This window comes from Pavona decussata, unplaced genomic scaffold, assembly GCF_977016875.1.
Source record: "Pavona decussata unplaced genomic scaffold, jaPavDecu1.1 SCAFFOLD_11, whole genome shotgun sequence".
NCBI lineage: Eukaryota > Metazoa > Cnidaria > Anthozoa > Scleractinia > Agariciidae > Pavona > Pavona decussata.
Genome location: NW_028145434.1, coordinates 2,067,379 through 2,095,057, shown reverse-complemented (window position 1 = coordinate 2,095,057; position 27,679 = coordinate 2,067,379). Strand labels below are relative to the sequence as shown.

The 27,679-nt window shown below is 39.4% G+C and overlaps 1 protein-coding gene, 1 long non-coding RNA gene and 1 pseudogene across 8 annotated transcripts in view; 2 read left to right on the top strand and 1 right to left on the bottom strand.

The window, feature by feature from the left end:
• LOC146488159 (uncharacterized) overlaps nt 1-27,679 on the bottom strand; it is a 538,028-nt gene that overhangs the window by 299,850 nt on the left and 210,499 nt on the right. For all 7 annotated transcript variants that reach the window (XM_085121821.1, XM_085121804.1, XM_085121849.1 and 4 more), the window contains 2 exons: nt 23,458-23,619; nt 23,270-23,347 (listed from right to left, as the gene is read on the bottom strand). In XM_085121821.1, coding sequence (XP_084977947.1) covers nt 23,270-23,347; nt 23,458-23,619 — 240 coding nt within the window. The remainder of the gene's footprint in view (nt 1-23,269; nt 23,348-23,457; nt 23,620-27,679) is intronic.
• The window catches only part of LOC146488166 (uncharacterized), a 131,545-nt gene that overhangs the window by 17,248 nt on the left and 86,618 nt on the right, over nt 1-27,679 (top strand). The window lies entirely within an intron of this gene.
• LOC146488169 (uncharacterized) lies at nt 26,164-27,247 on the top strand (annotated as a pseudogene).

Genomic DNA, 27,679 nt, shown 5'->3' with positions numbered 1-27,679 from the left:
TAGAATGGCCTCTTAAATAATCTTAAAACTTTTGATGACATTGTACGTGTCTGACCCTGAAGAAATCACCCAACAAATAATACCACAATTGAACTAAAATGTCCGCCTGGTTTCACATGCATCCCAAAGATAAGGTTAATGAGCCACAATTCAACGGGATATATTGTGCCTGACCTTTTCTAAATATTTCAGTGAAACCATGTCCTGGAATTTGAGAAAAATAATATTCAGGACTGGATTTTAGTCCTTCATCTTAATTCATAACATCTTTCCATGGATCCTCCGACGGACGCTTAAAGTTAATACCTGAACAATCTCTCCATCCAGAGCAAGTAATTCATACATCTATATCTTTGAAGCAAAACGGTGAGTTGATCTTGATTTGGCCGCAGAACCTGCTTAGTTTGCTTAGTTTTGGCCGCAAAACCTGCTTAGTGATCTCTTGACCAGGTTGAAATCGACTGATCAGGTGCAGTACTAATTGTTATGTTGATTGCTTTGGAACCGGGGTGACGGAGGAACAACACAGCGTTGATTAAAGATGCATATGACAGCTTTTTCCTTTGTATAACCTTCTATCTAAAAGCCCGCCATTTTTATCTGTGAACATTTGCTGCTTACGGATTACCTGGCCTTACCTTGACATGAGATTTGCTAGATGAAACTTACATCTTACATTCACACGATCGAAGAACAACAAACTCTCTCAAGGGCTCACTTGGACACAATTCAATTCCAAGAAAGTCGAAAATTGCCATATGGCTTGTCCATGAGTGTAATTCACAAGGATAGAATACCAAACCAAAAATCCAAATAAAAAACACGGGTAGAGTAGTGCGTAGTGTAAAAACGAACTCGACAAGAAACTCTGACTAAAACGTAAACAATGTTTAACAGAGAGGTCAATGTTCCATACAAGTTCACTTGAGGTAGACAGGTCACGTAGCGATTAAGCTGATAAGATGAGTGTCAGTAGCGAACTTGCAGACTCATGATTTGACAATTTGACAACATGAAATGTCGGTTTGAACTGAAATACAATCATGACAAACAACCGAACTTAACTAACGTACATAAGCATACAACTAAGCCAGACTAGCAATTAAAAATACAGTAACATGTGAAACTGAAAGATACTAATCAGCACTTACTACAGTGCGTAACAGATTCAATTAATACCACTAGAAATACGTGACTCGCAAAACCTCGTGAAGCTAGGGCTGGAAGGAAAGCCCTCTTTACTGGTATTGTAGCATCAAATGAAGAGATTAAAAGGTTTCTGAACATATAGGCAACTATTTTGATGAGCATGGTGTTTTCGTAGTTCCACAGGTTAGTTTGCAGTTGATATCTATTTCTGACACGAGGAAATGTACAACAGGTGCGGCGTGCAGTGCTGTCGTGTTCGAAGAATTTATCTCCCACGGAAATTTATTTTACCACGGCCACAAAAGGTGTAATTTCTTCAATGCAATCTTTCACAAAAAAATTTCTGGAAGAAAGGGAAAAGATTGTGCACAGATATTTCCATCCAGTGAATATTGATGAACATTGCAGTTGCAATTTGATCGGGCAATAAAAGCAAAACTTTCCCGATGTATGCAAACTTTGCTCCAACAAAGTGTGCCTGACGCAAGTCTGTCTCTCAACCTTTTGCTGCCTAGCAACCTTATCTTTGTCTGACGTCATTCATACTTTGTTTTCCACTGTTGCCAGGCAACACTGTGGACATCTTCAACGAAATATATATATATATACCTAAATTTTTGAAAAGATGGCTCCATAAATATTGCCTTATGTTAGTTTCTCTTGTGAGATTTTACTTATTTATTTATTTATTTTTTTGCATTTCTTTTATTCTAAGTCAATAAGAAAAAAAATAAAGGATAACTAGCAGATGTTTATAAAATCGAAATATTTTTCTCCCCCCCTCCCTCCCTCCCTCCCTTCCTTCCTTCCTTCCTCCCTGTTTTGCTAACCTAGCCCCACTCTCTCTCAAACGTCTTTTAACCGCGCAACGATTTGGCTTGGAATTCGGCGCGCGCTCTGAGATCAGAACTAAGTCATTAGACCTAGCGTTTCGTTTGGCTTCCTGAAGCAAAGTTTCCCTGAGGACATCATTAAGTCTAATGAGGGAAAGAGTCTTACGAGTGCAGCGTCCTGCCTCGTCTAATATGCTCCCTATTTAGTTCTTTTTTGAGCTAAACGGGTAACTTTCAGTTACTAGGGCGTGAACTGTAAAGGGTAGTATGTTGTGTGCTTTGCTTGAGGAGGTGACAGTCTTTGGCTTTAAAAAGTAGGTCTTAGGGATGATTTCTTTTCGGCCAACGTGAAATTTCTGCGAATTTGTTACCCAGCCAAAGACTTAGTATATTTTTGTGGTAGAAAAGGGCACTAACCCTTCCCTTTTCAAATGTTGATTTCAACATCCGGGACTTTAGTTAGTATGGAAAACACTAGCAAGGATGGGCATGGATTTTCTCTTCAAAAAGCGTGAGTTTGAAAAGCTATTCGATTATTTTTCAACCTTATAACTGTAGCGTTGTTAGGCTAGTGATCGATTAGTCGACAAGTACGATTGTGGGTGGTATTTCTGCTCTCGAGTTTCATAAATAGTTTTCTGTAGACGTTTGGTTGCCGTGATTCTAGTTCGCGTGCAGCATGAATCTAGTATGAACATAAAAAATCAATTTGAAACGCTGTCTTTCTCTCAAGAAGCCGATCCTGTTGAAGAAAGCTAGACTTGTGCGATAAAAGACCGGGTTTTGGGCGAGATTTTAGATGCGTAGGCGCGGTTAATCATTGCTAAATTGTGACACATTTTGTAGGAAGTCCACAGGTCATGTTAATTTCATTTCATGCAGATGTTTTTACTTAGTGTCATGTCTAATTCCAAAGAAAAGCCTCTTTCGTTTTTCTCTCCCATACTATTCTTTGACCTTGCTTAAAATCTTGTGATAAACCCTAATTGAAGTCTTGTTAAGGACTAGCACATTCCTTCAGCCTAGAAGGTCTCAAAATGTGCCAATTTCTGGGGGCTATCTTTACAAAAATTCAGGTATGTATTACAAGAGTATCAGCCGAATTGGAAAGAACGGGTTGATATTCTCGTCTGCGTGATTAATCATGTCGCAGTAAACTGTAGCAATCAAATGCACAGGAGACATTGCCTTTATAATGTGAATTTTTAAGCAAGAAATCGTGTTCTTAATGAGGGCCTTAAAACAAAACCCTAGCAATTGATTTTCATTCATCATATCCTAAAATAACTGGCTTAGTTCAGTCTTTCAGTCCGTCTAGTAACGTCAGATTCATTGCTTGAAAAACAACTGTAATTTAGACAAGCAGGGCTATAAAAGTTTCCTCATGTTTTCAACTACTTTGTGCTCGTTTGGGTTATACCCTTGTAATATATACCTGAATTTTTGAAAAGATGGCTCCAGAAATATTGCCTTATGTTAGTTTCTCTTGTGAGATTTTACTTATTAATTAATTAATTAATTTATTTTTTTGCATTTCTTTTATTCTAAGTCAATAAGAAAAAAAAAGAAAGGGTAACTAGCAGATATTTATAAAATCGAAATATTTTTCTCCCTCCCTCCCTTCCTCCCTGTTTTGCTAACCTAGCCCCACTCTCTCTCAAACGTCTTTTAACTGCGCAACGATTTGGCTTTGAATTCGGCGCGCGCTCTGAGATCAGAACTAAGTCATTAGACCTAGCGTTTCGTTTGGCTTCCTGAAGCAAAGTTTTCCTGAGGACATCATCAAGTCTAATGAGGGAAAAAGTCTTACAAGTGCAGCATCCTACCTTGTCTAATATGCTCCCTATTTAGTTCTTTTTTGAGCTAAACGGGTAACTTTCAGTTACTCGGGCGTGAACTGCAAAGGGTAGTATGTTGTGTGCTTTGCTTGAGGAGATGACAGTCTTTGGCTTTAAAAAGTAGGTCTTAGGGATGATTTCTTTTCGGCCAACGTGAAATTTCTGCGAATCTGTAACCCAGCCAAAGACTTAGTATATTTTTGTGGTAGAAAAGGGCACTAACCCTTCCCTTTTCAAATGTTGATTTCAACATCCGGGACTTCAGTTAGTATGGAAAACACTAGCAAGGATGGGCAAGGATTTTCTCTTCAAAAAGCGTGAGTTTGAAAAGCTATTCGATTATTTTTCAACCTTATATCTGTAGCGTCGTTAGGCTAGTGATCGATTAGTCGAGAAGTGCGATTGTGGGTGGTATTTCCGCTCTCGAGTTTCATAAATAGTTTCCTGTAGATGTTCGGTCGCCGTGATTCTAGTTCGCGTGCAGCATGAATCTAATATGAACATAAAAAATCAATTTGAAACGCTGTCTTTCTCTCAAGAAGTTGATCCTGTTGAAGAAAGCTGGACTTGTGCGATAAAAGACCGGGTTTTGGGCGAGATTTTAGATGCGTAGGCGCGGTTAATCATTGCTAAATTGTGACACATTTTGTAGGAAGTCCACAGGTCATGTTAATTTCATTTCATGCAGATGTTCTTACTTAGTGTCATGTCTAATTCCAAAGAAAAGCCTCTTTCGTTTTTCTCTCCCATACTATTCTTTGACCTTGCTTAAAATCTTGTGATAAACCCTAATTAAAAACTTGTTAAGGACTAGAATATTCCTTCAGCCTAGAAGGTCTCAAGATGTGCCAATTTCTGGGGGCTATGTTTACAAAAATTTAGGTATATATTACAAGAGTATCAGCCCAATTGCAAAGAACGGGTTGATATTCTCGTCTGCGTAATTAAATGATCATGTCGCAGTAAACTGTAGCAATCAAATGCACAGGAGAAATTGCCTTTATAATGTGAATTTTTAAGCAAGAAATCGTGTTCGATCTTAGGGTAGATTCGCCATTTTTTGTTGAGCCGTGGGTTATTGGCAGTTACAGCAGCTAAAACACTCACTGAGAATGTTTCTCACAGTCGATCTTACATCGATAAGCCAATACTTCTGCTGAATGAGTGTAGGGTATACTCTAGGCCCGAATGCCCTGAAAGGTGGTGATAGTATTTAGTCATAAGCTTGACCACATGGTGTTCCTTTGGCAAGACAACTGGGTGCATTGCATCTTTGTTGATCGGTGCTAGCTGTAGACAACCTCCAACACAAAATTGAGATATCATCGATATCTGCTAGATTTCTTTACTACTTTCTGACGGCTTGAGTTGGTCCGCTTATCCGTTGATTTAAGGCAGTCGCGCTCGTCCTTGAAGCATTGGCTCTGAACATGCTTTAGGATTTCAACTTCAGCATTGTTTAGTTCTGGCACAGTGACTGGGATGATCTTACTGGTTGTTTCTATAAGAACAGCTTCTCGTGTCCTTCATTTCATGCTCCAGCGATGGAGGGTTGACTTGTATCGAAGTAACCAAGCCACTGTTTTTTTGAGATGATAACCAGGATGAGAATCTCTTGATGATTTCTTGCATGAGGTCTGGGGCAGAAACTTTGGTCATGTGCACAGTTGAATCTTTCTTCACCTCTGGATTGTCATCAAGAATGGTATTGCTCATGTCAGTTGGTCTCCGCAGCCATTCCTCCCTTGACTGAATTAGGAACTCTGGACCATGTATCCAGCATTGGGGAGAGACTGCCGACATGCATCTTGATGCGTTGTCCGCTGGATTGGAATGGTTCCCTGGTTCCCTTTGGCTGTAAAGCGTCAGGTACGTTGCTTCCAATAAGCAGACCAGCTTTAATTCACGGTAGTTTTATCCCTTCAGGTATGGCTAGCGTTCGACATCTTTTTGGTTGTCTGGAGTAGACCATTGGTAGTTGAACAACATTCTCTTCACTTAGATCGTAGGCTTCTAAGCCAGCCAAAGAACATTTGATTGGTGAGTTTTCACCCTGAAGGGTAGTCAGTGACAACTTTGTTTTCGTTCCCTTGAGTTCAAGCTTCTCTAATAGGTCTTCTGCACAGAAGGATGTGTTTGAACCAGAATCTAAGAAAGCGTATGTTTCCACTATCCCATGCTGTCCCTTAGCCTTGACCTTGACAGGAATGACAGTGAGTCCCTTTACAGTGCTGCTCGATGGATAGTCTGACTTAATGTATCCATTGTTAGCTGAATTAGGCTTGACTGCAGGCATCTGCTCGGTGTTTGAATCTTCACTCGCTTTTGGTTTTTCTGTGGCGGGATTGCTCTTAGAGTGAAGAAAGGTAGAATGTTTCCATTACAACCCTGTACTTTACAGAAGCTTTCCTTGGGGGATCCTCGAACCAAGTGGCCTGCAATAAAGCAGTTGCTACAAAGCTTACTTGCATCAACAAATTTTTGTCTTTCCTGCAGAGACTGCCTTCGAAACTTGCTGCATCAAGGTAACCAATGTCTTTCGCAACACTTGGTATAATGAGGTGAGTCATTCAGTGGAGTTCTATAAAATAAAAGGTCTTCCTTGGGCTTGAATTGAAAAGCCACTTGCTTGTCTTCTTGGCTTCCCAACTGGCGCCTTGACTGGCCTCTCCTTAACAACTTTCCCGAAGACAGGATGAGTAGCTGCTCTGGCCTTAGTGGTCACGAAATTTGTGATGTCCTTCACCAAAACGTCTTTATTCTCCCTTTTTATGATTCGATCGACGGTGTCTTGTCAATTTAATTGGAAGTTGTAAGGAAGCCGGTGGATGATTTTCTTGAGGTTGTCTGGATTGTCAAGCTTGGTAGGTACCAGGTACCAGATTTCTTTCAAGGCGTTGATGCAGCTTGTAAGCTGTATCAAAAACTGCTGGAGCGCGGTGCCATCCTCAGACTTGATTGGAGGGCCTTTAATCAATTGTTTAACATCAGCAGTGGCAATTTTGTAGTCTCGCTCATACCTTGCCTTTAAGAGTCGTTTAGCTTTGGTATACCCTTTTTGTTCTTGCATGGAGAGACAGCTTATCATTTATTCTCATACAGGACCAGAGGTGTACTGAACAAACTAGTAGAGGGCAGCGCTCTGACTTAAAGACTTTCGTTCTACAAGGTGCTCGAATGCAAGCATGAATTTCCAGTAATTGAGAGGATCACCGCTAAAGACTTGCATGCTGGCTGGGGAAATGTTAATGTCATCATGTCCACTTGCTGATGTTGTATAAGCTGCTGAAGGGCGCTGTTTTGGCGGTCTTGGGTCTCCACCAGCCATTGAAAAGAGTCATCCTTAAAGCTACTGGTCTGATCAGCAAACAAACCATGTTAAACGGGTATAGCCAGAAGGTGCCATCCGGGTGCTTCAGGGTTTACTTTTACTGACAGTGGTGTTTCTCCCCGATGAAACGGGGGTTTGCATTAGGGAATGATTGTTGGCTTGTGAATGTTTGCGAGACCTTGTTCCAAGGGGGTAGACTGGTACTGGGACTACTTAGGTGGTTGTGGGACTAGATGGCTTTCATCCCGATGATGATGCACCTCTAGTTTTTCCTTAGCTACAGCCTCTGCAAGAGGCCTTATGTGCCACATGGCACGAAGTGGATAGGTGACAGGTAACAGCTTCTGCAAAGACTTGTCATTTGACCCCAGCCGCGGCTATTTCACTTTCAATTTCAAGTTGAGCCTTTCTTTGTTAAAGATGAAGTTCTTCTATTTGCAACTCGTGCAACTTTTTAAGCGAAGCAGCTTTTGCCTCTAGGGCAGCCTTTTTTGTAGTGGATCTCGCCTAGGCGCTTGCCGAACTTCTCACTGATGAGCTGAGCCCTGACCGCATGTAGATCATCTTACCAAATCCAGCGTTCCTCGCGGAATCATAGGTGAAAATATGAGCACTTGCATCTGTCAACAGTCTACAAGCATTAGATTCATAGTAAGCCATGAACTAATAATTATTTCTCTTTCAAGTTAAGAGGCTAGTTCTAACAGCGAGTTGTAATATCTTGAAGACTCTTCACGTTCCTTTCCTTTTTTAATTTGGCTGTGGTAAGCCGTGTGAGCGGTTTGAAATTTACATAACACTTCTTCAAATTCAAATTGAATTCTTTGAACGGCGTCGGCAGATTCATGCGCAGCCATTATTTTGTTTAGTTTGTTGACCTTTCCCATCACATCAGATTTAGCGGAACTGCGGGCGGCTTTCAACTGTTTGAGTGATTGCTCTTTTCCGGAAGCCATTATAATGTGTCAATCCAATTAATTTGCAGCAGCGAGCTGTCAACGTTTTGTGGGTAGGTGATGACCGACGGACTGCAGAAGACATGGCGCAGAAGTGATTGACGGTGTGAATTAGTCAGCAAATTCTTCGAATTCCTTTACGGTGTATTAAATTCGAACTACTGTAATTCAAAAGGATAGAATGCCAAACAAAACATCCAAATGAATAACACGGATAGAGTAGCGGGTAGCATAAAATCAAACTCGACAAGAAACTCTGACTAAAACGCCGTAAACAATGTTTAATAGACAGGTCAATGTTCCATACAAGTTCAATTGAGGTAGACAGATCACGTAGTGATTTAGCTGATAAGACGAGTGTCACTTGCGAATTTGCGGAGTATTGATTTGACAATTTGACAATATGATAAAAAATTATGTCGGTTTGAACTGAAATACAATAACGAAAATCAACCGAACTAAACTAACGCACATAAGCATAAAATTAAGATAGACTAGCAATTAAAATAAAAACAAGAAAAAGACAGTACTCACTTTGGTTCACACACGCACTAAATGAAGAAGCCTGATACCAGTGTAGATAGAATTGAATGGCCCGATTGTCGAGTAGTAGTAGTTAACACCGTGGGGTCTACACCAGAACTGATCTCACTGAATTGAAAGCTTGCTTATCAAACAAAGGAGAATGTGCACAGCAAAACCTAGATGTTTTAGCATTTAGGCCAACCCCGGTAGTTTGGAGGATAGTGCTTTTGTTTATAAAAAAAAACAAATGATACTCGAACAACAGCGTACCTTTTCGAGTTCCTGTGGACATTTAGCCAAAATCTACTGTTTTCTAAAGAATAAGATACGTTTAATAAAGTTTGAGCTGTTCTTGTTCCTTATTATAAAACTTGGCATTCACCTGTTAGTTTTCGAAAAAAAATTTGGGTTTTGATATACTTCTGTTCTCTGTATTATGAGTCCGTGGTTGAATGCGCAAAGGCCCCCAAATATCGACCTAAATGGACAGCGGCCATTCATCAGTTCCTTTCGTAATGTTCTTGATTGTTCAGGTAGATTGAAGAGCAAGATAAAATGCTTCTAATAAAAAAATAAAGTAAACAACCTCTCTTTACCCTCGGCAGTGTTTACAGCACAAGAGCTAGTGGTTAAAAATCCCAATTGGCAGGAGGCAGAGCAGCTGGGCATTTACAAGTGCAGCCGAGGAGTTGTACTCAGGGTAACCAAGAAACAACTCCAGCTACCGGTCAAAGTGGGACTTGAACACGGGACCTCCGGATTTCAAGTCCGGTGCTCTAACCAGTCGAACTACGCTGTCTCTCCCAAAAGGCCGCAAAATTTAATAATGGCCTAAAAAGGACTAACTGTTCAATCTGTATGTTTACCTAAAAAAAAACTTTTAAGATTGACAACACTGGTGAGAATCGTACTGCTTTTGTCAATGATGGATTTGTTATCCAAAGTAATTCAGCTGACATAAAAATAAACTGATAGCACTTCTCTGGTCTCTTTCTGCGTTCATGTGTTATTCTTTTACACGTACTTCCTTTACCTTATAAAGAGCCTGGTACTTTGAATAGGTATCGAATTAAATTTATGTAAGTAGGCTAGCAGAAAACAAATATTGAATATGTTTTATTCTATATATTGCTCGCTCGCTTGCGTGAGATATGGAGAAAGGAAAGTCACTATACTCAAAGTGAGATGCACTGATAATTCTCCCTGCCACCGTCTCTCCCCATATTCCCATTTGTTATAAATAATATTTGGGACAATATAATACTAAAGCTTCTGTCATTAGCCACAACAATTGTCCAAAAACTTATTTAAAGTGATAAATTAGGTGACAGAAATACTTATAAAAGCGGATGTCTTGAGGTAAATATTCAAGCAAACATTTCTGTCTATGGTTTTGGCCTTTTAGGTTGGCGACTTGTAAATTTTGAGTTTTGTTGATTTGCGTTTGGCAAAAATGTTCCCATTTCATGCCTCCTAGTATTCATTCTTTGGTCTAGTGATAGTCATTTCATCCATCAACATCAAATTGGTCATAAATTCGATTGCACTGGACCATTTCACATTTATCCAGAGGTTAATTTTGCTTACATATTTTTGCAAAGTCAAGCTATTCAACAAAGCAATTTTAGCACCAAATTCAAGCGCGAAAAAAAGTTCAAATGATACCGTAGTTATCGTATGAAATAAATTTTCATTTAGGAAGTTTCTCAGTTTGAAAGAAGAAATCTTAGAATTTTAGTAACTCTTTCTAGTTTGATAAGTGGGTCTTTAGAAAACTTCCGGATAGGTTTCTTCATCAATATGCATTTTCCAAAATAGCTTATAAGACATTATATTTACCTGAATCTTTCTCTCCGTCTGTATCTCGCAGCTTATTGTATTCATTGACAGACTTCCTCCTTAGTTCCAACAATTTCTGGTTATTCTTGTCAATCTTACATTAGTCAAGATTTATGACACGCATGTTGGAAAAGCAACAAAAAGCTTACAAATTCTTCAAACATGTTTGCCTGCTTTCTTTGTGTTTTTTGTTTTTTACCTTCTATCTGTATCTTATTCATGGGGGGTTTAGGGTCAACGATGAAATTGGACTGAATTATTACGAAGACTAAAGAAATTGTTCTTTTTTCTAATGAGACTTGAGCAAGAAGGTACGCACACAAAAGCAAGAATGAGACTACATGTATTGTAAAGTGTGAACATAAAAAAATCTTTTCTATTGACAGAAGCTTCTGTAGTGAAGGATACTGCCGATCCCTTTTCACACCACGTGATGGCTTCTCCCAACTGTTTCAGCTGAAAACATGCACTTGCTCCTAATAAAAAGAAAAAAATAAGTTCGGCATAATTCTTGGCTTATTTAAGAAGGCAATCGCTCATTGAAGAATTACGTAAGTGAGAACCTTTATCATTAAGTTCCCAAAAATAGCTCCTTGTTACTTTAAGATGAGCAATGTTTAACTACGATTTTTTTTTTCAGAGACCATAAAAGGATCTCAGGTATTTTGATTGTGTTTTGACAAAACCATTTGAAAATTGACAGTTAGCACTCTTCCTCAAAAGGAAAATGCTCTGATAACATGAACGGGAATATTTCTTCTGAATTCTTGCACAGAGAGCAACCTTTAAAAGGCCATGTCACTGAAGACTCAAAAACAAATTTGCTCTAGTTTTCTACCACAAACAAAAACTGCTATCTATCCTTACTATTAAAATGCAATTTGAATGATGTAGTGTTAATTTTAAGACCATATCATGCAACACTAATAGTTCCTTTTTGTACTGGTCATAACATTGATGTGAATTTCCATCATCAAGACACGATAAATTTTATCACCGTGGTTGATACATGTACACGGAAACATTTATGCTAATTTAAATAGCGGAACTCTGCGTGCTGAAGGCCATGCACGGATTTGCATGGGTAACAAAATTTGGTAATCCCCCAATGCAAGAAGTTTAGGTAAGGTTATGACGTCACTTCCATCTGTCCCACTATCCGTACGCAGCACAACAGGTCAAAACCAATGCATATGCCACATTCAAATATGGGAAGCTGCACTTCCACCGGCTTTTGTTTGGTGGGAAGTTGCATCGCCAACTGCTTTTAATAAGAAAAACAAAAAGAAATGTTGTAGACAACAAAACACAAAGTCAATTTTTGTGACCAGTGGCGGAAAAACAAATTGATTCTATAAGAGCGGCTGCCTCTAAGAATCGGGAACTGCACTTCACTGATCACTGTGTCAAATTTCCGATATTTTGTCTTAAGATACAATTGGAAAACTATTTTCGAAAATCATATTTTAATAGAATCAAAAATATTGCTTGCCTGCTCTGGAATCATGATTTTAAAATATATACATATAAAAAATTTTGTACTCAGAACGCAATTTTATCAACAAAATCACGGATCTTGAAGTACCCCCGGGACAGAAACTCGTGTCATACAATGTTTCGGCGTTGTTCACAAGTATCCCAATCAATGAAGCAATACCAATTGTTAGATCAAAACTGGAAGGTGACCCAACTTTACCAGATCCACCCTACTTGAAATGTGCCTCTCTAATACGTACTTCACATTCCAGAATGAATTCTACAAGCAGGAACAAGGGGCCATGATGGGTTCCCCAATTTCACCCATAGTGGCAAATCCTTATATGGAACACTTCGAGAGCAGACCATTGGATACCGCACCTACCTCCCCAGCTATGTGGTATTGATACACTTGAACCTGTATTAAGCGGCACCGTATTAAGCAGTCACCCTCTATTAAGCGGTCAGTTGTCAAAGTCCCGAAAATTACTTCCCTTAATTACTGTAATCCTGACCTGTATTAAACGGTCACCTCTATTAAGCGGTCGCGGTCACCCAAAACTAAGTCCCAACAAGCCGATTTCTATTGTCTTTACCTGTTTTAAACGGTCACTTTCTAAAAGGAAACCACTTAAATATGGTAACAAATAGCGTGCCAGGCAATTGAGTTTCTAATGAGCTGCACAATCGTGGCGTTAATGTTTTACTAGTCCGTTTCAATACCATGCTCTCCTTTGTCATACCATTTTATCGCCGAACTTTCTTAATCAAGTAAGTGATGTATTCTGTACAACCTGTATTAAGCGGTCACTTAGCCATTCCCCGACGGTGACCGCTTAATACAGGTTCGACTGTATGTTGATGATACGATGACCGAAATTCATGAAGGCACAGTGACTCTTTTTCCGATCATCTCAATTCAATCAATCCGCACATCCAGTTCACTTCGGAGGAAGAAAAGAAAGGCAGAATTCCATTTCTTGACACCTGCGTTCACGTGAATGAGGATGGCTCAAAGAAGAAGGTCACTGTATACCGGAAACCGACCCATACTTCTCCATTCGAATCATCATCTACAACATAAAAGAGCTGTATTCCACACTCTACTACTTCGAGCTCACACGTTGGTGTCTGAAGAAGATGACAAAGTAGGAAATTCAACACGTTAAGGAAGCCTTGAAAGTGAACAACTATCCTGATTGGATTCTTACAATACCAAACACTGGATCCGCGTTGAGAGATTCAGAGGAATCTGTTAACGAGAAGAGAATTTATGCTTCAGTGCCAGGGCTCGAAATAACGGCCGGTCAATGGACAATGTCCGGACTGATTTGGGAGTTGACCGGTCAACCTTTCGTCTTGCCGGTCATGTTGACCGGTCACATTTGATCGTTTTGAAAATGAAATAAATTAAAATTTCCATGCTGTTCAGTTAATTCAGTTGTAGCAAGTCACTGTGTATTGTCATTTGCGGAACTTTAATCTGAAATCCTGGGTGAAATGCAACAAGAACCGTTGTTTACAATACGGGCATTGAAAACAGCCATCGGGGTTCACGCACTTCCGGTCACAAAGTTAAAAATAATTTATTTTCTAATTCACTTTTATTCTTGGTTTTCACGTGACGTCACCAAATTCTAGAATTCAAAACTGGGAGGCCTACAAAACTTTTACCTTCATTCAAGGAAAGATTACCTAAAAATATGTCTGTTCACAATTTCTTAGCTCGATGTTGTGCTTCCTTTTGAAAATAGAACAGTTTCAATTATTGAGTTTCCATCGTGCGTGACATCAGGAGGACGGCCGTGACAGAGCTTTTCCGTATCTTAAAAATGACTCTTTGGGTGATTTTCAGCATTCTAAACAATTTTACCATATTTCTTGAACACTTGATGTGTCTTCCGGTTCAGGCACACCCAAGTTAAAATGCCTGGTTACTAAGCTTTTCTCGATGAATCTCTTGTAATGAGGAGTATAAACATGGATTACTGGCGGAGTTTTAGGATCAAGATCTCCCACCGTGATACGTACACCAGAAATCATTATATTTGGAGGCATTTACTGTGCATTTACTTATTTACAAATTTAATGTATACGATAACGATATTTAACGTACAGTACGTATTAATACACATACACTGTAAGCTTATTTTCATTTTGCTGCTGTAATTTACTTTTGTTGTTGACAATGAGTGCTTTAAAGTGCTCTAACTTTTTTGGAAATATATAACGCCAGTATTGGTTCATGAGCCCCTGTTTTAAGAGTTATTTATTTTATATAATTTGACCGGCCAGAAACGGTACGTGACCGAGCTAAAATGAATTGGGCCGGTCATCGTGTCCGGAGACTCTCCGGAAATTATTTCGAGCCCTGAGTGCCATACATCAAAAGCACTTCGGAACACCTCCAAAGAGCATTCACTTCACACAAGGTTAAACTTGTCCACAAGCCTTTCAATTCCTTAAGATCCCAACTAGTTCAAAACAGAAAATCTAAAAAAAATGTGGAACAGTCTATCACATTCATTAGGAACAATGTGATAAAGATTATGGGGGCGATACTTCTCAGTTATTAGAAACTTGAGTAAAAGAACATCTTTCTAGGAATTCGTCAGCTGTTCGCGAACATTGCCAGATCACGGGTCATTCAGTGGATTCCAGCAAAACAAAAGTTCTTACCATGGAAAATAACACATTCAAACACCGCAAAAGGGAGGCAATTGAGATGAAATTACATAAGCCCTTATTGGAAATACAAGTGGTCCCCACAGGGACCTAGCACTCGACACTTTTTAAGACCCCGTGAAACATGACCTTTTCAGTGTCACACCAGCCCCTGTACGTGACAACTTGACTACAAACGAACCTGGCGCTCTTATACGTCTCCTTAGACACACTGACATTATCACATAGTCAGCAGACAAAGGCTTGGCTGTAGTTGTTATGGACGGTAACTGGTACATTGACGAATGTTCACGACAATTAAACGACTCTAAATTCTGCAAAACCTCAGAAAAAGACATCACCAGTGACATTCAAAAACGAATACGAATTTACGTAGAACGCATGCACCGTGACAAGATTATTGACGATCACACTAAACGTTTTTAATACTGACCAATCCCAAACCCCGGACGATTTTACATATTACCCAAAATTCATAAACAGAGTAAGCCTGGACGCCCCATTGTTTCCAGTAACTCTCATACTGCAGAACGTATCTATCAGTCTGTAGACTATTACCTCAAACCTCTGGTACAGACTACACAATCCTTCATAAAAGACACTACACACTTCCTAAACACACTCAACAAGTAGGACAATTACCCAATAACGCCATTCTTGTCACTCTGGACGTCTGGTTCCTCTACACCAACATACCTCATAACGAAGGGATCAATGCGCATCGACACTTCCTCGAAACACGAAACTGCACCCCTTCTACCATAAGTACCCAAACTTTATGTGACCTCATACACATGATCCTTACCATAAACAATTGTACATCTAATGACAAACACTATCTACAGACTCACAGAACTGCTATGGGAACCAGAATGGCTCCTTCTTAAGTCAATTTGTTTCTCGCCAAATTTGAGACGGACCCATTACTACGTGCTCCATTCCAGCCATACATATGGTGGCATTTCATAGACGACATCTTCATGATATGGACACACTCTTTTAACGACCTCCAGACCTTCACTGCTTATCTCAATAGCATTCACCCTACTATTAAGTTTACATCCAATTATTCTTTTACATCTATACCCTTCCTGGACGTCAGTGCGTTTCTCTATAACGGTACTATCACCACCGACCTTTACACTAAGGCTACTGACAAACATCAATATTTGTTACAATCTTCATGTCATCCTAGACACACTAAGAGAGCCATTCCATTCAGCTTAGCTCTCAAACTTGGATGTATTTTTTCTTATTACAAGACTTCCAAACTCCGTAAAAACGAACTCAAAACGTATCTCAACAATTGTGGATACAATCTGTCATTCCAACCAAGAAATAGGACGCGTTAACGACGTCCTATGTTCTGACACTATAGCTACCGAAAACGCCTCAGAAACCAACCAACCTTTACGAGTACCCCTCATCATCACAAACAATCCAGCTCTTCGTTCTATATCATCCATTATTCACAAACACTTCAACGTCCTATCTTCATTTCCCGCTGCACTCACGTTTTCAAAGCCACACCTCTTGTTGCCTTCCAACGGACTAACGAACTTAGTGATTTACTAGTAATTAGCACCAAACTAGGTAATCCCACACAAAACAACTCACCCCATGGATCTTTTCGGTGTGGAGACAACTGGTTAACTTGCAACTACATAACAGACGGACGTACCAGTTACACATTTCATTCTACCGGTGAAACTAGACATATTACCCACGATATAGACTGTAACTCTAAACACGTTATTTACATGGTACACTGCAACCGCCACCACAAACAACAAATAGGAGAAACAAAACGACAACTTTAAGACTGTTTTAACGAACAACGAGACCAGTTGACAAACAAACAAACAGTTTCAAGGCCTCCACAGTTTCAGAACATCTTCTTTCTAACGACCATAACGCTTCTGATAATTATGCTACGTATTCCTCTCGAACTCAACAAACTTAATCGTGACAGTGTACGCAAAGCTACAGGGGCATACCTCATCGACAGAGGTCAAACTCTTGAACCTTTAGGTCTTAATAGAAGAGATGAGACAAACATTTTTCTCATCTTTCATCTTCCTACGTTATGTAACAAACTCATTGTGACGTATTCCGTTTTTTGTCTTCCACGTTGTAATGTTAGCTATTTTGCTTATACCTATTTACCAGTTGTATTTGCAAATTTCCCGACCATCCACATCCATACCAATTTGAAATAAATTCAGCTAAGTAATATGGTAACTTTTCACAAAATTTGACTTTTATTGGTGTGGTCAATAACCTAGCCTGATTCTTACACGGTGCAGGTCGCTCGCGGTAAATAAAGTCCATCAGACGGGGAAGGAAGAGGGTGTGTGCCGCTGCGAGCATCCTGCACCATCTGAGAATCAGGCTATCAATGCCCAAGCGTTCTGCCTTGGTTGGAGAAATCTATGGTATTTAGTATGGGTGCTATTTTTGGCGAACTCAGGCCAAAAGAACTGGAGGGCTTGCATTTGTGACAACAACTTTCATCTCCTGATGACCATTTGGTTGGGTTACTGCGCCCTCTGGTTTCAATCTCCTTCTCAATTTGACCATAGTTAATAAAAGGCAATGGTCATGAAGCTTGACAAATTCCTTTGTTACATGTTTTTGTTAGCGTTTTTGGCCTTGACCGTGCACAAACTACAATAGATTTTGAAATGTGCTGGAGCAACTGACCAATAGAAACGTTCCTGCTAAGATATTCAACTGTGGTGTGAACAGTTAAAACAAAGGATTGTGCACGGTCGCGGCCCTTCCAACATAAACTGCAGCACCATTGTTTTCATGGCAAAGTTTCATAACCAGTCCCTCAATTAACTATGATTTGACTAATTGTTAAATCTGAACCACCCACCCCTAATTTTGAATCCAGGGGGAAATGGAGAGAAAAGGGGTTGCCCTTATTCATCAAGGCCCGGTTGGAAAAAAGCCGATTAACGCTAATCTCCGATTAAAAATTAACCGAGGTTCTTATCTCACTCATTAAAAATGTTTTCAAAACTTATTTTGGGCTAATGGTAAAGGAAAGTCGTAAATCACAACTTACAGACAAAAATCTCCGAAAGAATCTTTATTACTTAGGACAGAGCGCAAAAACCGCTGATTGGTCAATAAATAATGACGTAAAACGCGTTACTTTTCTGAACTGCGGCTGCGCAAGGCTGCTCACAGAATTAGATCGATCGACGATTCGACGATTGACTTCTCAGGGTGAATTCGAACTTGTGCTCTTGGAAAGATGCAGAATACATCAGGGCAGAACTGTTTTTCGTAATATCAGTAAGACCCGTTTCAGGGAAACGTGGATGACAAGACCTTTTTATTTTGCGACCTATTCTTCGCACAAGAGACGACGCGGGACAGCGCGTGTAAATTCTGCAAGCTCAATTATTTTTCTTGCCGTTGTGCATTTTGTTTTTGTGGAGAGTGAGTCCTCCAACTGATTTGCAAATCTTCCCACAACCATCCTGGTCAGAGATAAACTTGCCTTACGGCAGCCCCAACTGTTTGTGGATGAACCGCGTGAACGGTGGCCGAAGGCTTCTGCGTTGAGTTGACAAACTGTGGGACTAGTTGCTGTGAACTGTTTTGCTTTAGAACACGAGTCCGCGCTTCAATTTTTTATTTTAACTGGTCCACTTGGCTTTTATGGTTTTGACTAGTACTGGTGTCTTCCAAACATGAACAGTCCTCAGGATTGTCAAGGTCATCATTGTCGTCGTCATCGCTTGGGTGTCATAACTACCATGCTAGTTATTGAAGCAACCATTTGGCAACTTGGCCACTTTATGAAGTAAGTAGTTTCATACCATTCCATGGGAAGTTTTTCCTTTTGAGGTTTTTCATAAGTGTCCATTCTTAGACCTAACATGTGACTTCTTGAGGAATTTTAAGATGGTTCAGTATTATATTTTTATTTTCTGAATCATTATTTTGTGTCTATTTTATTTATTACACGTTGAAAGTCCAGCATCAACTGCAACTACAATTTAACAGGAAAATTGAAGCCTTACAACACTGAGGAATACCTCTGACTTAAAGAAACATGGCTTGTTATGGTGAAAGAACTTTGGAAATGTACTGAATAGTCCTAAGCACAGGGTTGAAAAGTGTAGTTGTGAGAGTGCTCTTCTTTCACTAGTGTCATCAAGGTTCACTTGAGAATTTTCCTGGTTAGAGCTTTTTGCATAAGTTTCATGCCAGTTTTTTTTTGTTTTATTTTCTTGGCATTGGTTTTTATTTACTTGAAAAAAGTAGTTAAAATACCTGTAGTCCATTTCTTGATTGTTGTTTAATTTTCAATTCAGTAATTTATTTTGAACAATGGTATAAAGTTCAAGTCATTTGCAACTACAGCCTGTACCTTTATTGCCAGATGCACCTTTTTTTCTGACATCACTCATGTTTGCTTTCGCTAAAGTTTTCTTGTAGTTGTTTATTGTATGTGGATGGCAGCTGTACCCAAGTACCATACCAGACATCAAAGATGAATAACTTGCCCCACCAAATTTCAACTGCAATTCATTTGCTTTCTGCATGGGACAGTTTTTCTACCAATTAAATCAGAATGGCATACAGTTGTACACTACTCTGTGAAGGAATTTGTTTAAGACTTCTCTTTGTATTCAAGATCTATAATAACAAAATCAGACTACTTGTATCTCCATCATAAGGAAAGGTGTTTGTCTTCTCATAGAAGAATTTTTACAATTTACATGACTATAAATGGGATGCTATGGAAAAATATTAACAATTACAATCCATCAAATATTTTCGCTTGTGCATGATTGGCCTAAACGCCTCACATGACCGAATATACCCCAGCTAAAACTGGGGAATATCTGATGATATTCGTCAAGTGATATTCCCCAATTTCAAAAACTTCAAGGCGCGTCTTGTTTACAATTAAAATTAATGCCAAAATGGGGGAACGGTTTGCTTTTGTGACAGAAGGAGAGATAAACTTGCTGGTCGATAAAGCAGTATCAGAAAACAACATACGCTCTAAACGTTTTTGACGGTAAACTGTCCTTAAACGAAATGTTCAAATACTCAAGCTCGTTGCTACATGTTGCAAAAAATATTTGAAGTTATAATAACCACAGTAGCCTCCATTTGGCTTTAAAAGTATGCTCAGATATTTGTCCTTGGACATTATCTGCTCCTCGAAGCTCAGAGTTTTCCTCGAGCTTCGTCCTTGGAAAACTGTACGCTTCTCGGAGCAGATAATGTCCGCGGACAAATATCTGAGCATGTGTTCACGCCAAATGGAGGCTATTGTTAATTTTATTATTAGTTGTGTCAAACAGAATGCAATAAGTAACAGGATTACTAGAAGTTTCCATTCAGTACATGAGATAGGGGAAATAGTACAATTTTTGTATAGAAGCTGGGTGTGTTCCATCCTTTTGCATCTTCTTCAACGTTTATTCTAGAAATTTTGCAATTAAGGCCCTCCTAATTTGTAATTTTTTTGGGGACCTTTTTACAAGAAAGAGGGCCCAAGAATAGGGGCCCCATAAAAGATATTTGAACTTCTTTGTACAGTCTATTCTGAAGCAGCCCAATAAAGCCCAGAAAAAGAATACAGAAACAAACACAAAGGAAACAAATTGCAAAAATCTTGCAAAGCCACGCTCTAGAATAAACCCTGCTGTTTACTAAATAGTTAAGTACACGACAATCTTATATCATTTACAGTGAGAAATCACAAGTTTACTTCTAGTTTTATTTATAATCATTGTTATTTGTTACAGGTTCTGTCTGAAAGTGTATACCTGATTTCTAAAGCTACAGTAAGGCTGTGCAGTATTGCAACTTCCCATGTCCTTTGCAGACTTGTCCTTTTCGTTGCTGGTGTTTCCTTTTCCTTATTAACGATTGCGTGGAAGATGTAGTCAAAAATGTAGTTCACTTTTTTGTATTTAAAGGCCTTAATTTTTTCACTTCATAGGCAGTTTGACTTGTGCCTTTAGCATGGCATGATAGCAATAAATAGGTTACCTTTAATTTTCTTTTGAAGCATGGTGCTTTCTTCTTGCAATTCACTGTTCATTTCTTTTTGCTTTATTTGAAGTGCCATTAAAGAGGCATTGTGACGAGTAATAATATTTCTCTCAGGAAATAATCCTTTCAGTGTTTAATGATGTTATTGGTTGCTCCTTTTCATATTAGTATCAGTACAGATTTCATTTATATTTCACATGAATAAAAACCATTGTTATTCCCAGTAATAATTTCATTTTAAAATCTTGTAACATTTTAGTCCTTGGAAATAATTTTTTGTTCATTCTTAGTTTATAGTTGTATCTAGATTGTTACCTCTGAAAAGCCTGTTGAGGGGAGTGGTTAAAAAAAGTACATGTGTACGTAATGCTGAACTTTCATGCTGGAGAGAGTAAAATAATGTGTGTGTATTTGTGTGGGGTTGAAACACTGTACAAGCTAGGCCTTAATTGACCAAGTTAGAACAAAGAACAAGTTTCACACCAAGGAAACTTTGAACATTTGCTTTTTTCTCCCTATTACACATACTATTTTTTGCTTTCTTTGGTGTTAAGTGACATAACATGTAGTGCTCTATTTTATTTTTTGGGGGGGTTGTTTAACTCTTTTTCAAGTTCTTCTATTTTGTCAGTTTTTACCTCACCAGTTTCCCTGGTCCTTACGACTGCCAGCTGTTTTGTCAACTTCGTTTTGACTTTTGAGGCGCTAAGCCAAAGAAAGAAAAAGCAAGTGGGTTCCTTCTGTTAGGGGCTTAAGGATGCTTTAATACAGATGTTGAAACTTCCACAAGGAGCTTAGGGTCCATCAATTTTTTTTTTAAAATTTTTTTTCTTGATGGAGACATAAAATACAAATTGCCTTCATTGAAATAACTGTCATCGTTAACCACAAGGTAGTGGGATGACTTTGCAGCAGTTAAAAAAAAAACTTCCTGTGGTATCAAGAGTTACTAGGTTTTCTTTTCCTTTTCTCTTAAGAGGAACCAGGGTGTGTCTCCCCCTACACCTATTAGAAGAATGGAATTCTGAAAGGGTGAGGGGAAGACCCTTCCTATGAAAATTAACAGCCCTTTGTTTTATTCCATTTCTCATACCTTTTTGGGAGGGATGTATCTCCTCTGCTGACAAATCCTCTCATCTATATCTAGAGATGTATTTGTTCCTCACAGATGAGAGTTCCAGTGTGGCTTTCAAAAAAATCAAAAACTGAAAACAACCGGTGGGGGCATTTTACAAGGCACCACTGCGAAAGGGATAACAGCAATTCGACTTGTTGAAGTTAGTCTGAACGTCGTAATGCCTTTAGCACAACACAACTTCCTGTAGAAACCCACAGGCTCGTGCGTTTTCTCTGGAAACAATGGACAAATTTCTCCAACAATCACTGGCGCCAGATGTCTGGGCATTTTTTCGCAGTGTTCTTGGGGCCTTCAGACATTGCATGACTAATTAATTGTTTTTTTACGGCAAACTCCATGACAAGACGGGGTAAAACCGGCAGCTGGTAGCCGCGTTTAAGGCAGGAAAACGGTGACTTGAGCAATCACTCGGTACACAAATAAATAGTCAACACACTTTAATAAGCCTCCAAAAATTATAAGTCAAAAGGCAAATAAAGTCAAAACCTCGAAAAATTACATTTTAAAAAGTCAAAGGACACAAATACATGAAAACTTGCATATTACAGTTAAAAATAAGGCTTAAAATAAAAGTGGCCGCTCTGCTAAGTTTTCAAAGTTCAGCCTTCAATACTTACAAAATCCAAAAACTTGCAAAGAAGAAGCCTCCGTTTATCCTCTTTGAGCATCAGAACAAACGTTCAACTTTAAAAAGCTTTTGCAAATTTTCATAGAAACGAAAAAAAAGTCATATTTGATATGTTGCTTGAAAGGTGTTTATCCATGACATTTCTCTTTTCTGACCTTAAAGAGTGAGCGTAGACCTTAAGAGATGCAAAAATCCGTGCTTGCTTTGAACAAGATAGATGCGTTAAGTCCTCTAAATTGGCCACAAATGTCGCTGGTTTAGAACTACAACTGTTAAACCGATCTTTTCATGAAATGCTCCACAGCTTGTTTGGAAGATGGCGGACTATAATGTAGAATTCTGAAGTTCTGAGAGCGAGGACAGCGGCGTTACGGCCTTTCGAATGACGTGTATTATTTTGATTCGTCGTCCGCCATTTTGAAAATCGAATGGCGGGAAGAAGTCCAGAATCTATTGCGCATGCCCAGCGGTTTTTGCGCTCTGTCATTACTTAGTGATTAAAGTGGAGTCAAAGTTCACTTTAATCCGAGATTAGGTTAATCAGGCTTTGAACAACTGGCCCCATAATATTGGGAAGTATCGGTTTTAAAATGGCGACTTTTAAATGAGATGGACCATTCCCTAATCTACACAGGAAACTACAAAACATATATTTTTTTCAAACGGATCTAACATTTTACCGGTGTAGCAAATTCGAAATATGTTCTGCAAAGTTATCCCTGTGCAATAAAACTAGTGATATTGACCATCTTTGTATTCTTATCAATTGTTAATTCATTTTTTTACTATGGATATTTAAATGTTTACATAATTGATTTTGTATTTAAGTAACTCGTACCTCTAAAGATCGCCTTCAAATAAGATGGCTGTAAGGAACAGGCAACTTTTGCATCACTCAAGGAATCAGTATAGTTTCCTGTGAAGAAGAATAAAGTATGAGGAGAAAGCTAGCAAATTGATGCGGGTTCGATTGAAGAACCCATTGATATTTTGATAAACCAATTTAAGCTAACAAACACTTCTCACCCGAACGAAAATAAGCATTTGCCCTGTTGCTGTACAGTTGGGCTTTCAGTTCCTCATCCTTGCAGTTAACTTTAATTCCTTTCGTGTAGAAGTAGATGGCGTTGTTGAAATCATTCTGTCTGTAACTGTCATTACCCTCATTTTTGTAAACCTCTGCTATTGCTAAATGAAGCAATTAAGAAAATAATGTATTAGTAGATAGCCTGTAGCACAACGGCGTTTTGTTGTGAACAGTACTTTTTAGTGAGTTTTTTTTTAGTGCACCTATGTAAGAAACGAACAGCACAGCTTACATATGTAGTACAATTGTAAAAGTTTTATTTTATTGGCCGTTGGATAAAATCTTACACGTATTTTCAAAACGCAGTGAACTGGGAAGAGTCACTCCAGCCTTAGTTAGCCACACTAGGGAAGGGTAGTCGAATTTTGTTGGTTTTATATATTGAAATATTCTGGTAAAAAGAATCAAACTTTTCTTCTCACCTCTTAAAGTCCCGTCATCAAAATCCAATGTCTCCTCACCAGCTGGTGCGAGGTCATTTTCACTTGCAGCTTTTACTCGCCTCTGCGCCATGAATGCTGGTAGTTCGGGCTAAAAAACCTATAAATCAAACAATTTTTTATTGAATTTATTCATCACCTGCCTTTATTCCTTTGAAACCCTAAAGCGTGATGCCTGTGTTAATTACACATTACACCAGTGAATGTTAAAGGTAAAAGCCGAGTCAACAAAAACAGTGTTTAAGAAATATTATTGTGCATGTTAAGATTGCAAAAAGATGGGCAGAATAAGGACCAGTACACTATTGTCCTTTCGCCTCATTCACTATTGGGACAGAACAAAGAGATCTTTTATGGCGTGGACCACAAGACTCCTTTGTCTATGATTGAATTGTATTTTTTAACTTAAGTCTAACTATATGTAAATCCATTGTATATTTATTTTAAGAAGGGTGAATAAAGCTTATTAGTATAAATCTACTAGCATTCTATCACAAATGCTGCTCTCTTATTGGCTACCCTACTCACTATCTATTCTGTTATTAGATAGTGAGCAGAGTGAGTAGCTTATCAGTGTGCTATTGTTAACAACATGGCCGCGGCTTTCTGAAGAGGATATTTGGATAAGTACTTGTTGAGGCGATTCCAGAGAAGGTTAAAATTGCAACGAAATATGGAGGGAACACTTTTCACAGTAGAAAAGGAGTCGAAACAAGAGACTGAATGATTTTATTCTTCATTTACCTTTTAAAAAATGCTATTAAAAATGCACATGGAATGAAAATGGCTGTCGTATAGATTAACTTTTAGTTTGTAAAACGACAAATAACCTAAGTGGTCCCTCCAGAGCCAGATCAAAAGAAACGGCAATGGGAGATGACGAAAATACTAAGCGAAAAACGCAATCTACCGAAATATTTAAGCAACTATGTGGGAGTGCCAGGACAAAACAGCGACAAAACCGAGGGCACTTGTGTCACTTCCAGCAGTAGACACAGTATTTAGCAAACAAGACAGTTGGACAAGCAAGAAAACTTTGACCACGTCGAGAGAATGAGCCAGACAGGCAGCGAGGGAGGCAAATCTGGCAAAACTGAAAGCGGAACAGCTCAAAAAAAAGGTCGACTGGAAGTGGAAATTACTGCTCAAAAAGCTGAACTTGACGCACAACTGAAACTCAAAGAAGCACAACTGAAAGCCGAATGGAAAGAAAAGGAGGCATCGCTCCTACAAGATGAAGCAAGTGAAGATGAGATTGTTGATTGTTTGAAAGATTTTAAAGAACTTGTTGAGAATGCAGCTGGTGCCGAAAACTAAGCAAAAACTGAGCCAAAGTTGGAAGATATCAAGAAAGGAGATGCCCCCGAGCAGGATACAAAGTTCAGAGTAAAGGAGTGGTTGGAGAAGATAAATGCTGAACAGGAACCAGCTGATGATGAACTGAGGAATAAAACTTGTGAGTCTGCAAAGGAAAAGGAAATGGTTGGGGACTGGACAGCTTTCGGTAAGCCACCTTTCTTATCTTCGTTTCCTACAATTAATTTGCCTGTGCTTGAATGAGATCCCTAACATTGGCCGAGCTGACAAGGGAAGTTCAAAGCGCTCGTTCAGGACCAAAAGCTCTCCAAAACACAAAAGATGAGTTATTTAAAGGCATCAGTAAAAGGGTCCGCAGAGAAGGCTATTGCAGGAATGTTCCTTGATGGAACAATGTATGAAGAAGCTATCAATGAGTTGAAACATCGGTTTGGAAATACAGAGCTTATCTTCAAGTCTTTAATTAGAAAGCTTTTGGACTTGCCAACACAGCGATATGAAAATGTTTCAAGTCTCAGGTCATTTGTTGACAACATGCACAATATTGTCAGGACATTGAAAACTTATGGTCATGGTGCAGACCTGCAAGAAGCTGCCAACATGCAACAAGTTATGGAAAGATTGCCGCCTAGAACTGCTGAGAGGTGGAGCCAAGGAAAGATAGAGCTGGAACCAAAGAGAGTTGATCTTAGTGACCTAGACGAATGGCTGGAGACAGACGTACAAGTCAAAGCAATGGCCTATGGAGGTACCAGTGAAGCAGCGAAGCCTAAACATGAAGGAAGAAAGTCCAAAGCAAATGAAAGTAGCTCAAGGTAAAGACAGACAAGACGGCAAAATGGGCGAGCTGCGCAATTGAGCAACCTCACACTGTGAGACGCACTTCAGATGGTACCAGTAATTCTAGAAGCGAGAAACGGTATCAGATTTAGAGCAAATACATTCCTAGATGGAGGTTTAGGTTCATCTTATCTCAGAGAAGAGGTAGCTGATACTTTAGGCCTAGAGGCGGAATGTTGAATTGATGGTGCAACCAAGAGGGAATTTCTTCAATGGACATCTCCAAGCATATGTGGAATTAAAGAAATGGATTGGACCCATAGTAAGAAAGGATTGAGCCATTTTCGGGATTTAGAGATTTTAAAGCCAGTTGGACATGAAGTCGATCTCCTCATTGGCAGTGATTACTATGAGGAACTGCTTCTGCCAGTTGAGCATCGTGTAAGCAAACCAGGGGACCCTGAGGGTGTTAAGACACAACTGGGATGGACAGTTGTTGGACAGGTGCCTGGTGGAGTTAATGAGTGTCGTACAGCAAATCACACTTACACATTAATTTCATGCTATCCCTACTCGAGAGTTGAAAGCTGATGAATTAATGCGGAAGATGTGGGATGATGAGCTTGTAGGACCCGCTGATCACAAGTGTGAACCACTGACCGCAGAGGAAATGCTGGCCACAGAAAAAGCAAGCAGGTCAAGACTGTACCTTGATTGGTGTTATGAAGTGGGGATTCCCCGGGTGGATGATCAATCACCATTGTATTCCAATTGAGCAGGTGCTGAGGGCCAACTCCTTTCACTCAAAAAGCAGCTCAAAAGAAGGCGAGATGTTGCTGAGAAGTATTGCCAAGTGATGGAGGCGAATGTGGCGAAGGGTTATGTTGGGAAGGTGGAGCCAGGTGAGGTTGATGATGGAGCGAGTTGCTATCTACAGCACTTCCCGGTGGTGAGAGAAGCAAGACAGACAACAAAAGTAAGGATTGTTTACGATTCAGTCAACTTGAACCATGTTGCCAGGTCCCAAGGTGCAACAAGCGATGATGTATTACTGCGATTTCGTAAGAACCCTGTTGCCCTTGTAGCTGACCTCACAGAGATGTTTTTGCACGTTGTTATGGGGAAACAAGACAAGCGATATCACCACTTCCTGTGGCGAGGGCAAAATCTCATCAGACCTCCTGAGGTGTAGGAAGCGATGAGACAGTTGTTTGGTTAACGAGCTTCACTGCACCTGGGGCAATACATTGTACAACAACATGCTGAAGACCATAAAGATGACTAACCAGTAGCAGTTGCTATCATCCTTCCTCAGATGTACATGGACCACATCAAGGCGTTGCTTGAGACTGACGATGAAGCTATAAAGACTTGTGATCAACTCATCAAGCTACTCGTTGAAACGGGCTTTAAAACACGGCAATGGTGTAGAAACCGGCCTAAAGTTCTGGAGGATGTGTCACTTGAAGATCACGTAGCGAATGTTAACATTGAGGAGTCAGAACGGCTGCATGAAGGTGCTAGGAGTCCAGTGGAACGTTATAACGGACATGTTTACCTTCAAGTTGAACTCACCGATGGACATTGACTACACCAAGCGAGGATTCCTGAAGAAACTTGCAAC